The sequence below is a fragment of the Streptopelia decaocto genome, assembly GCF_964273445.1.
Source record: "Streptopelia decaocto genome assembly, chromosome: 3".
NCBI classification, from domain to species: Eukaryota; Metazoa; Chordata; class Aves; order Columbiformes; family Columbidae; genus Streptopelia; species Streptopelia decaocto.
Genome location: NC_138656.1, coordinates 18,102,954 through 18,115,797, shown reverse-complemented (window position 1 = coordinate 18,115,797; position 12,844 = coordinate 18,102,954). Strand labels below are relative to the sequence as shown.

General features: G+C 44.1%; 1 protein-coding gene across 1 annotated transcript in view; it reads left to right on the top strand.

The window, feature by feature from the left end:
* CAPN13 (calpain 13) overlaps positions 1–12,844 on the top strand; it is a 58,881-nt gene that overhangs the window by 23,978 nt on the left and 22,059 nt on the right. The window contains exons 6-11 of the mRNA XM_082049119.1: positions 3,989–4,122; positions 5,963–6,137; positions 7,042–7,113; positions 9,106–9,191; positions 10,611–10,685; positions 11,549–11,715. Of these exons, the coding sequence (XP_081905245.1) occupies positions 3,989–4,122; positions 5,963–6,137; positions 7,042–7,113; positions 9,106–9,191; positions 10,611–10,685; positions 11,549–11,715 (709 nt within the window). The remainder of the gene's footprint in view (positions 1–3,988; positions 4,123–5,962; positions 6,138–7,041; positions 7,114–9,105; positions 9,192–10,610; positions 10,686–11,548; positions 11,716–12,844) is intronic.

The following is a 12,844-nucleotide window of genomic DNA, read 5'->3' as shown; positions in this document are numbered from 1 at the left end:
TCTTGTGGAGCAGGACCAAGAAGATTATCTTGTGGGCAGTCTAAATTTTGTTCTGTTCCTCTACTCCTCTGAATACCAGATGTTTCTGTCTTGGCCCATTTCCAGCATGCAGAGGTTGACTGTATGAGATAAACCAGCTGAAGGGACACCAGTCCGCTTAAAACACATTAAAAGGATGCAAGCTAGATTTTCTTTCCTGAGAGCTTTGAAAAGATTAGTTAGGAACAATCCTTAAATCTTAAGCAGTATAAATACCTTACAGTATTTGAAAATGTTTTCCCTTTCATCTCATCTGCAAATCAATGCAACTGTTTCTGGCTTTCCTTGAGCAATAAACCCCTGAGAAATCTAGTCTGAATGGAAATGCTTCTCGGCAATGCCTTTCAATTATTCTATCAAAGATATTTTACTGCCATCCACAGGCTAAGCAACCAGTCCTCAGTTCAGTGAAGAATTGCAAACAAAGCATATCAGATGCTAATATAAAAATTCTAGTATATAACTTTTTTTCACCTTTTTAGATCTGGAGCACGTTGCCTCTCAGGAGTACAAAGGGCTGCTCCAGTCTTCCTACACAACACTGGCTGTTCAGCTACAAGAGTTAAGGCTGTTAAGCACTTCACCAGCTGTAAAGATGGGTGATGTTTTTATCCAGGGAATAATTACAATGATGTTATTTCGCCAGGAATTATGTTATTTCTGTGTTTGTACAGGACTCACTTTCTCTGCCGCAGAAGCTGATGCCTGTGAGGCAGGGTGTGCCACGTACTGTGACAGTGAGCAGCAGCAGCTCAGCCTGGGAAAAAAACCCAGAAATATTCTTCTGGGACTGCAGGGGGTTATGACACAGTGCATCAACTCAAAACAGAGGGGGTCTGCCCTGAGCATTAATGTCCCTGCCCTCAGGAAGAAACTGATTAAATCTTTAAAGGCCGTAAGTGGTCAAGAGCTCAGTTTCAGGACACATCCAAAAGATGCCTTCTAACACCATGCAAAAGGGAATGGTTGAAAGGCATGGGATTTTCACCTTCCTCACTTTCAGAACTGGATTACTCTAGGATCCCAGTCAAAGGAGGGAAAAAAGGAGGCAAAATAACCACACACTATTGCCCCTCTGACCAGCAGCACCCTAGGCATGTTGTTGTCCATTTCTTTTTCCTCCTCTTCTAAACCCAGGAAAATAAAGTCCTGATTTAAAAGTATCACCACAAATGTGGAAGGGAACAACTTCTGTCTTTGCAGCCTGACCAAACAGGAATTTTTTATTTCATTTATTGTCACATTCCCTGCTTCGGTACTTTAAATCCCGAAGGTATAAAGAAATTTCATTAAGCCAGAGTCTAAAGCCAAAAAATGGATGCATTGTCCCTCTCTGAAGGTATATAGGGGAGAATGGCTTCTCCTGTACCACTTCTGCACTCCCAGAGCATCCTAGGACTTCCCATGAGGTTTCTCATTCCCATTGTGGCTTTCCCTGTCCTTTTGAGATCAGATGAGACCACAATATGAAAGTCTGCACCAGTCAGGACAAAGCAGTTCTCTTTATCCAGCTGAAGAAAAATACAGTGCTGTGTTCAGAAAATGTCCAATCTTGAGCTCCCTACCAAAGATGTCCAAGGAACCCATCTTTTGCAGAAGTGTCACTCAGTGGGTTTGGATTGCTTTAATCCCACAGCCAGTTCCATATTGTTCTCGTTTACTTGTTGTGTTTGCAAACGGAGCACCATGTGGAGGTGTGGCTGGATATCACACCTTTTCTGCATACAGCCCTGCTGCCTGTTGTTGGCTGGTAACAGGAGGGAATGTCAGGTGACCAGGACTGTCCTTTTGCCTGTCTCTCTTTTGGGCAGATGACAACCATGGAAGGCATTTCCTTAAACCCCATCCTGCTAAAATCAAGCAGAAGCCTCAAACCACTCAGATTTGGAGAGTCCAACCCTGCTATCTCCTGCCACAACTGATGTAGGAGAAATTGGCTGATCATGCTGGGGTAAAAAACTGGCTGAATGCCAGGCCCAAAGAGTTGGGATGAATGGAGTTAAATCCAGCTGGCGACCTGTCACAAGTGGTATTCCCCAGGGCTCAGTATTGGGGCCAGTTCTGTTTAATCTCTTTATCAATGATCTTGATGAGGGGATTGAGTGCACCCTCAATAAGTTTGCAGAAGAAAGCAGGTTGGGTGGGAGTGTTAGTCTGCTGGATGGTAGGAAGGCCATACAGAGGGATCTGGAGCATCTGGATCGTTGGGCTGAGGCCAGTTGTATGAGGTTCAACAAGGCCAAGTGCCAGGTCTTGCACTTGGGTCACAACAACCCCAGGCAGCGCTACAGGCTCAGGGAAGAGTGGCTGGAAAGCTGCCTGGTGGAAAAGGATCTGGGGGTGTTGATTGACAGCAGCTGAACATGAGCCAGCAGTGTGCCCAGGTGGCCAAAAATGCCAACAGCATCCTGGCTTGTCTTAGGAACAGTGTGATCAGCAGGACTAGAGAAGTGATTGTCCCCCTGTACTCAGCACTGCTGAGGCCCCACCTTGAACCCTGTGTTCAGTTTTGGGCCCCTCACTACAGGAAAGACATTGAGGTACTGGAGAGAGTCCAGAGAAGGGCAATTAAGCTGGTGAGGGGTCTGGAGCACAAGTCTGATGAGGAGCGGCTGAGGGAACTGGGGCTGTTCAGCCTGGAGAAAAGGAGGCTGAGGGGAGACCTTATCACTGTCTGCAACTACCTGAAAGGAGGTTGTAGCATGGTGGGTGTTGGATTCTTCTCCCAAGTAGCAAGTGACAGGACAGGAGGAAATGGCTTCAAGTTGCTCCAGGGGAGGCTTAGCCTTGATATTAGGACAAACTTCTTCATGAGAAGAGTTGTCAGGCATTGGAACAGGCTGCCCAGGGCAGTGGTTGATTCACCATCCCTGAAGTTGTTTAAAAGATGTGTAGATGAGGTTCTCAGGGACATGGTGTAGTGGTGGACTTGGCAGTGTTAAGCTGGACTTGATGACCTTAAAAGGTCTTTTCCAACCTGAACAATTCTATGATTCTGTGATTCCAAGTGAGAGGCTGGGGTGAGGTAGAATGTAAGTGGGATCAAACCTTCTTTTGGCTTAGCAGACTGTAAGCTGCTTTGCTGCTGGGCAGATCTGGTCTTGTGCTCTTCTAACTGAACATCTCACTTTGGGGATTTTCATTGACCAAAGCTGTTGAAATAAAATCATGCTATACTAAATCTATTGCTGGCATACTTCCACTGGAGTCCTTAGCATTACTGCAAATAAGAGCTTGGCCTCTGATGATTGCGAATCAAGCTAAGCTACATTAATCTGCTAATGACTCTGGAAATGGCTCCTTTAGTTCATCCCCACAGATCTCTTTCCCTGTCTTCTCCCTTGAAAGATTTCATCAGCTGGATCAGCTGGAGAAACACCTGCTCTGTCCACATGTTGGAGAGACAGCCTGTGCCCTCCTCATCTGTGAAGGAGACGGGTAACACCTCAAAAGAGTCTTTAGTCACTATGCTGTCCCTGTCCATGACAGCACATCTGAATCTTAACTGAAACACAGAGGAAAGAAAATCTAGAGGCTGGATCTTGACAGAGGCTCTCTGGCCAAGAGCTGTGCTGCAGGGGAAAATCCAAGTGCAGCTGAGGACTAAGACTCACTGAACCATCTATGTGATTGTTCTTTATCATCTCGACCGCTTGCTATCGCCCAATAATATTAGCATATTTCCTATGTTGAATCTTTCCTCCACTGATTGCAGGATTATTTATATTCTCAAATGACTTCTGCCACTAGGAAATCCAGCCACTTGGTAGCTTGTTTAACAATGTGGACCATTAGCCTGAAGTGGTTCAGGAGAGAACTTGCACATATCTACGCTTTAGATTAATTCGTGTGCTATTTCAGGAGGCCGCTGCTTGGCATGAATGTTAGCTATTAAAAGAGGTTCATTCTTTTCTCTCTCTTTTTTTCTTCTTTTTTTTTTTCTTTTCAGTTCTGGCAATGTGGAGTCTGGGTGGATGTAGTGATAGATGACCGGCTGCCATTCCTAAATGGAAGATACCTGTCTGTACAGCCTCGAACATCAAATGAATTCTGGCCATCCTTGCTGGAAAAAGCATATGCCAAGTAAATATACCTGGTCTATTCTTCTACATTCTGCTGAATGTTTTCTACGAGTGGTTTCACCCTCTGCTTTATGCGAAGCACACAGGGAGGATTTCAGGCTAACAGTTGTGTATGTTGTGCTGTGCTTACGTGAGGAACTGTGGCTGAATGTGAACACAGGGCCAACATAACCTGGAAATGCTGGTCTCAGGCTGAATACCTAAATGTAACCAGTCCAACCCTGGGATGTTAATGCTTGAGAAGTAAAATGAACAGTACAATGGTCAGTGATGCAAAAGTGGTGGGGCATCTCCTCCTTTCTTTAAACAAACTTATTTGGCTCTGTTTTCCCTTCCATATTTTCCTCTGTTTAAAACTACAGACTCTGAGCAGGGATTACCTCTATTTACGGTCACTAATTAGAGATCATGCAGACATTTGGAGCAGGCAATGAGAGGAAACATGGCTGGAGAACATGCACAGACACAACACATGCACTCCTGTGAGTCCCCAGTCAGCTCTCACTTCACACAGAGAGCTCTGCCTCTTGGCTGAGGTCCTCAGATTACTGCAGCATTAATAATGATTCATGAAGATATAATAATTTTTAAAAATCCTCTGAGGAGTGGAGGGATCAGAGTGTGGTCCCTTAGCATCTGTAACATTGCCCACTATTAAATCCACTGAAGAGAAGTTCCTGTGCTATGGGTAGTTTGGAGGGCTGGAACTGGGATGCAAGCCCTATATCAAGCTGGTATAACTTTTGCAATGCAGTAAAGAGGAGCTGAAGAAGAAAGCCAATTATTCTGGCAGGTTTGGTTGAGGATAAGCAAATGTAAAAGCAGCATCTGAATGACTCAGGAGTAGGATGCATTTTGCCATGAGATATCTCAGAAAAGTTGACTCAGGATTCAGTATCAATTTGCTGCATAAGATTTTAATTACAAAGCAAACCAAACCTCTATTAAATTAAAGTTGCAAGTGATGCTGTTTATGAGATTCCCATTTGAGAAGTTTTTCCCCAGTGCCCATGACAAATTCTTTTCATCAGTGTAGGACAAGGACAACCCTTCAAAATACAATTAGCCGCAGACTTCATTTGATTACATTCATTAAATACAGTGTGTATGGTGGGATTTAACAGCTTGCTCTACCTGCTCTAAGTACAGCATGTTCCAGCTTATTTGCTGTCTCAATAAAAAGCACATGATAAAAACAACAAGGACTGTGTTGGCAATATTAAATTATTATCTTGTTATTGCACTCTGGCAGAGTGAATTTGGAACAGCGCTGAAAACTTGTTTCTGTCTTGCCTTGGAAGCATGGACAAATACCTTCACCTCTCTCTTCTTCCTATTTCTCATTTGCAAAAGGGATACTGGCCATTTTTGTGAAGAGTCATGGCAAAACACAATGTAAAAATGAACAGTTCAGCTCTATTTGATCTGAAACATCCTTTTGAACTAGTCACCCTTGGCTCCTTTCCTATTCAGAAGAAGGAAACTGGATACTTCAATGAGATGCAGCTCATCTCCTTAAAATGTCTGTCTTGCTGTGAGATGAACCTTATTATTTTCCACTGTCTGTAAATGACTCTAGAAAGCTGCCCTAGACATGAGTGAATACATAGGAAAAAGTCCCTCTTTGCTTCATTCATTCCATAAGGCGTGTGCTGTGTCTGGCCATGTATTTCAATCACGTGTCCTTTCATTACCTGCATTACCTGGCCCCAATGCTTACACATCCCAGAATCACTGCCTTAGTGTGCATGTCCATTTTGGAAACCATCACTGTACATTCCTTATTAAAACACAGTGCAAGGACTAATTAAGTCTTTTTTTTTTCTTTTTTTCGGCTTCAGGTTACGGGGCTCCTATCAGAACTTGCATGGAGGTTACCTTTCTGATGCTTTAGTAGACCTCACAGGTGGAGTCCAAGTGCAGTTTTCATTGAAGCATCCCCCTCCTGATCTGGAGGAGATACTGAAAGCAGCTGACGAATCTCATTGTCTGATGGGGTGTAGCACCTCAAGCGAGGTGAATCACAGGGCCAGGAGCATGGCCTTTCTTGTTTTCCCATGTTTGCATGAAGTTTGCTCTTTTGAGTGAAAAACGAAGTCCATAGTCACTCTGTGTAACAGTTACAGCTTATGGATGCCTGGAGAGATCTTGGCAGCAGAAAGTAGATAAGGTTATGCAGTAAATAATGTAAAGGCTTTTGGGTAGATGTAGATGGACCAATCTGTCAGAGGGGTCTGTGGCTTCTCTCCTGGCTAATTCCACTGTGAAAGAGTGGTATCCTCTTGCAACAGGGCTGATTTTGGCCTCATAGCTTTGTGAATGATTCTAGCTAGCCCAAAACGCACCTCTGTTCTGCAAGAAGATGCTATTATCGCATTGTGATTTGCAGGCTACCTATATTAACACTGGGAAGTTGCATAAGGCTTTGTGATGCTCAGCAAGTATCTTGCTAAAAAACTGCCAAGGCTTCCCTTACAGCCTGTAAGGGAAGACTGCAAAGTGTGTGACATCCTTCCCATAGTGCCTGGTTCATCAGGACACAAACCTCAGCTGTTGCAAACAAGCCAAGGACAAGCCTCTCAGCTCAGGTGGTTGAGGCTCAGCTGTGGGTGGCAGGAAAGTTCTGGCATCCTAATTGTCCCAGTGACCCAGTCCAAGTCATTCTGCATTTGCAGCAGCTCTGGACCATTGAAGAAATTGCAAATATGTGAAGACCTGTAGTTTTATTAAGTTTACTGGCTTACTTATGGCTGCAGTGGGAACAACAGTCACATTCCTCTGGAGCCGCTATATCTGAGATAACTGCTGTAGTCAAAACCAGGTCTCCTTTTTCTGCCATACCAAATGGTAGTTCTGGGAGTTGACGGCCATACCTTTGCAGTGTGGCAGAGCTAAAAGCTGTTCTTTCTCCCTTCTGCAGCTGAAGAGAAACATAGAGCTGAGGAATGGGATTGTACAGGGTCATGCCTATACTGTCACAGGAGCTGTGAAGGTAAGATCAAGGACTTGTTCCTGCCTGGTCATCTTGCACTGCTGATCCACTACAGGGCAGTTACACCATTGTTCCGTTCAGAGTAATTTTCATTAGCTTTACTCCCAGGAGGGATTGTTGAAAGCACATAGTTCAAATTTCAGGAAATGGAAGGATTTGGGCATAATGAGAAGAGGGAGGATATCTGAATCCTGTCATTTTTTCTAATGGAAAAATGCAACTTAAATTCACTTTTGTTTTGGAACACTTTAACAGCATATACGGCATTTCTGGGGATTTTCATTCCATAGTGACTCTTTAAAAATTCACTTTTCTGTTTCAAATGGGAATAGAAGGACTGGCTGAAATTCTGGGATTTGTCATATGATGCAAATCTACTTTTATTCAGCTCAATCACAAGCTGCCTAAATCACTGTGAAAAGTAAATAACCAACTAGTTCAAGAACAGTGTTTCTCCATCTTTTAAAGCTGTTCTACTCATGCAGAACTTCTGGTTAGATATTATTATTGCTGATCTGAAAACAGGACCAATTTATCATACAGATCAAAAGAAATGAAGATTTTTTTACAACCAGAAGTCAGAACATGGCTTGACCCTCCGTAAGCTGTAGCACACACAAGGAATGTTAACAGTGAGCAAGGCCAAGAAGGAAACCAAACAATGGCAATGCTATTAAGCAAGATAGCCACAACACATTTTAATCTAGGAACTTCAAGTCCTTTGGAAAGGTGATTTTGTTTTCCCTAAGCTGTTTTCTCCCTTCTCACCCTCTCTTTAATGGTCTCCTGTATGAGTTTGGCTTTGGTTTATAACCCCATATAGAAACACAGAACAGTTTGGGTTGGAAGGGACCTTCAGAGGTCATCTAGTCCAACCTGCTGCAATGAGCAGGGACATCTTCAACCAGATCAGGTTGCTCAGAGCCCTGTCCAGCCTGTCCTTGGATGTCTCCAGGGATAGGGCATCTACCACCTCTCTGAGCAACCTGGGCCAGTGTTTCACCACCCTCTTTTAAGTAAAAATTTCTTCTTTATGTCTAACCTGGATCTCCCCTGTTTTAGTTATGCCATGGCACGTTTAGTGCCATCATCACAGCCAATGTGCTGCTTCTTGAAGGACACGTGCTCTTAGCCAAGAGCTCTGAAATAGAAAGATGAGAGTTGTCAGGCTCCAGAGGTCATAGCTGGCTCTCCCCAGGACAGGGGTGGAAGGCTCCTGAATTCTGCTGGAGAGGAAGCCAGCTGTTTCAGCTTCCTGCTGCTCATGATGTGCATGGCGAGGAGGAACAGTCTTTGCTCCACCTTACAGGAATGCCAAGACATCCAGGGGGTGTCCTTTGGGGAAATGATTTGAGACTGGCCAGGGGCTTGGCCTTTGCCTGGGATGAGGCTGCTGTGGTATTTCTTTCCCACACTGCCTGTGTGCATAAGTAAAAGGTTTGCTTCTCCTTTCCACTTACACCATTTCAGCTTCACTGGTGAAAGTGAGTTGCTTCTGGCTTAAAGCAGTGATGGCAACAGGAGGAAAGCACCAAAACTCCAGCTGTTGGAAACCACAATACCGTAGATATACACAGATTCTGTTTATCATAATCTCTCTGTGCTGACTATCAACATTAACTCCAGGCAGTCTGGTCTCCTGGTTCCTCAAAGTCTCCGCCTTTGCTGGCTCACAGCACCAGGTGTGCGGAATTTGGCACTGGGCTTTCCCAAGGCTGTTGAAATGATGTGTCGTGATGAGAATGCTGCTGCTTCCCTCTATGTCAGCTATTCACTGTCCTCAGGAAAGCAAAATAGGCACAGTTTGCTCCCACACATCACTCCTTTAAAATGTAGCAAAAGGCACTTATTTTTAACTGCAGTCAAATGAGATCAGAAGTTAAACCAGACCTCCAAGGTATAGAAGAAGATCCATTTGATTACCCTTCTTTTTACTGAATATCACAATTGTGAAAAGCTGTGATTGAGTTTATTTTTCTTTCCTCTTTACAGATACGCTACAAGAAAGGCTGGAAACATATCATCAGGATCTGGAATCCGTGGGGCCATGGGGAGTGGAAGGGATCCTGGAGCGATAAGTATGGTCTTAAAGCTTTAATCTCATAAGGAGAATAATTCTTTTATATGATTATTGTAAAGGACCTCTGCCCTGCACCCATTATAATGAAGCAGACATTTTAAAATCAATTCATTAACAAGCATTATTTCCATCTGCAGAGCAACTGCTCACAGAAATCCAATCCAGGGAAAACTATTGCAGCATTGGTTTCATATGTGTCCCTCACTAGGCCTAGCTCAAGTATCTCTTTTCGTCTATGTGTATATTTTTCCCAATGGGTAATTCCAGAGAAGTCATGGATGAAAGAGTTGTTATTACCTGGAGTAAGCTCTGGCCATGCTCCTATACACTGGTTGGCTGCTTCTATTGAATTTTCCTGCAGCAATCGTGCATCTACTTTCCTGCTCCTTCTTCCTTTCCCATGTGTCTGAATCTGGGAATTGGATGGCTAGCAGAGTCCGTAATAGAAAGCGGTATATCTATGCAGTGTTGAACACAGGGAGACGAAAGGGGTCCTTGGTTACTGCAAAGGCAAAGTGCTGCTGTATGGCTTGAACTGATCTTTTGGAACTTTTGCAGCTTTGGAGATGTAAGGAGCACTTTGCTGCTGTGTGTATAAGTTAACTTCTCTTTCCTGAGGAAAGGAATGATATAGAGGAAGACTGCAACAGTGTTTTGTAAATAAATAGATGTTCATTTTCCTGGTAGAATAGCATCAGTGTTTTCCTGACTAGACAGATATTCAGGTGTCACTCTTAGATGAGGTAATAGCATCCCACTTCTTCCTGTTGCTAGGAACACTTATAACTTGTCTGCTGAGAAAAGTCAGGTTAGTGTGTTGCTTCTGGATGAGTTGGTGGGTGGTGCAGACACATTTAAGGCTGGGATAATAGCTATCTGCTCAGAGAGCATCCTCCCATTTTTTGGAAGGGTGAATCCTACCTGTAATTGAAATGTCACTAGAGTGCATTCACAGGTAAGCTGCATAAATCAATAAATTATTGATTCATGCTCTGTTTATTTATCTTACACTCTGCAGAAAGTACAATTATCACTTAATTATAAACATGCTGCTTGGTAACAACATGTTTGACTGGCTAATGTGCCCTCTACATGTCAATGTAATATCAGCACTTCAGAGTGCTGTGCCTTGGTGCCTCACTAACCTCTCCAGCGTGGGGACAGGTGACCAGGGCTTGGAAGGCAGAGGCAGGATTCACCTTCCCAGGGCGGGCAACTCAAACAGGCACAGCAAAGGCACAGAGCTCTGTTTGCTGGCCTTGGCTATGAAGGCATCGAGCTCAGCCCTGTTCCCAACATGAAGTTTACTCACCCCTCCTGATCCCTCAAGACTTGACAGGCTGGTAGAGGAAAGGGCTGGCCAGAGAAATGGAAAACTGTGTCTCACATCTGCTTGTTGCTTTGTTCCTGTTTGCAGCTCTCCTCAGTGGAAGTGTGTTGAGCCTAAATACAGAGAAGCCCTCCTCAGAAATAAGGACGACGGAGAATTCTGGTATTTCCCTATTGATCATTTTGTCTACCATGTTTTCTGTTCATGTTCATTATGAAAAAAAGAGTCATTTAGGCAGTTCTCTTCTCTTAGTGATGGCTCAAGGCACACTGTGTTAGCGATGAGCAAACAGCAAATTAGAGATTGTTCTGACCTCATGGTTTCAGAGGAAACAAGGCCTGGGGAAATGGAGCTGGCCAAGATTAAGTAATGAGCTGGTGAAATATATGAAAAGTGAGAGAAGTAAAAATCCAGCTTCCTGAGACCTCCTCATTTTGTCAAACTGCCCTTCCTCATAAAGCACCTAGCTTGAACCTTGGACAGGTTGGTGCTCGGAGCAGAAAACAGGTGGCCAAGCAGGTCATAGAGCTTGTGCACTTGACTGCTCTTCAGGTGTTTGTGTTTTTTCACTTCCTCTGATTAGTCTTAGATTCAGTTTAGCCACGTGTGAGCCACTCTTTAGAAAAGCTATTATTATTCAGAAAGTGCACTCTTGCCCTGTGAGGCTCTGAGGAAAGCAGGGGAACAGCAGGCTGGTCTGAGATAGACACTGCAGGCTGGACCAAAGCATGAGTGTGAGGCAGGACACTGCAGAGGGACAAAGCAAGGTGCAGTGCCAGAGGTGTGCTGGAGATAGTAGGGGCCCACTTAGGTACTACTGAACATGCCCTGTAATTTCCCTGGGGCTTTAGGTGCAGTTAGGGCAGTCCAAATGCATTGAGAGCTGTCACCCTCTGCAAGGTGTCAGACAGCTCAACTCCAGCCTGCAGTGCTCTCTGGAAGCACCTTTTAAAGCCATGAGAGGTGGACATGTGTACCTGACCAGTGTCTCAAACTGAAAGATGATATTTTCTGCTTTTCTGCAGGATGTCCTGTAAAAACTTCCAGGAGCATTTTTCCTACCTGTATATATGTAACCGCACCCCAACTTTTCTGGACTTTGGAGATCAGCACAGCACAGTGTGGTCTGTGGACAGGCACAGCAACCTGTGGAGTCCAGGACTTGCCACAGGCAGGAACAAGTATTCCCCAGGTAACAAATGCTCACTGCAGTTACCTGGTCCTCTCCTCCTCTTCACTAGTGCTTACAGTGACACATTCTCAGCACTGAATTGCAGAATATTGGTTGTCGGTTGTTAATGCCTGCCCTTTCCTGTTGCAGCACCTATTGGCTAAAGAGGCAGAAACAAAGCAGCAGCACTGGCTGTTGAGTTCAAACAGGGGACTGGTGATTCAGAAACCTTAGACTCTTGAAGTCAAAATGTGCTTGACTGTCTTCTTTCAGCCAAGTGCAGTAGGTGTTACTGGGATCTTGTCAGAAAGTCTGGTCTGTAAAATATGTGGCTGGTTTTACAGAGCAAAAAATACTCTGAAATTAAATGGATATGAAAGAATTGTGCTACAAAGTTCTATTTTTGAAGGTAGCAGATAAGCAGATAAGACCATTGTTTTTACTGCCTATGCAAGGACTCTACTGGCATTGTGAGCTCAGATTATTAGTGGTATTTTAAACATTTTTTTATCTTATTTCTTCTACAACTGCGTCACTATTTGGGCTCTGTGTTTTTAATCTCAGATGGTAGTATATGGTCAATGAAGGAGGTTCTTTTTTCTGCAACACTGACTTAGCAGCAAACAGGTTTCAGCTTACAGTTTTCAGCCTTCTCCTCAGAACTTTGATCACCACATCTCAAGGGGTGATAATAAAGCAATGCCTGTGCCACTGCACATCACAGGCACTGAGACTGAGTGAGGAGGTGCAGGGTTTGAACTGAGAGGTGTGGGCATAACCATTTTCTTTGAAACTGTGTTTTGCCACCGGCCCTTTGGTAGAATTTCTGACCAGGTGCAGTCTTGGGCTAAATTGCAGCTTTGAAGGCTTCAAGTCTAGACTGAGTTGAGTAGATGCTGTCATTTCAGTCCCTTTTCGCCAGTTTGGGCATTTTACTGCTTTCTTATCAGAAATACTTCCTATTTTGTGTTGGCCTAGAAGAAGCCATTTACTTCTGGCGCTCAACACTCTGTCTTGTCCATCACAAACACTAACAGGAAGGAAGGGAAGGATAACTTCGGACCATTTTGTCTTTTTCTTTTCTATATTTATGGTCTTCAACACATGGTCCATTCCATCTCAGCCCCAGGATCAGGTGGCTGACTGAGAA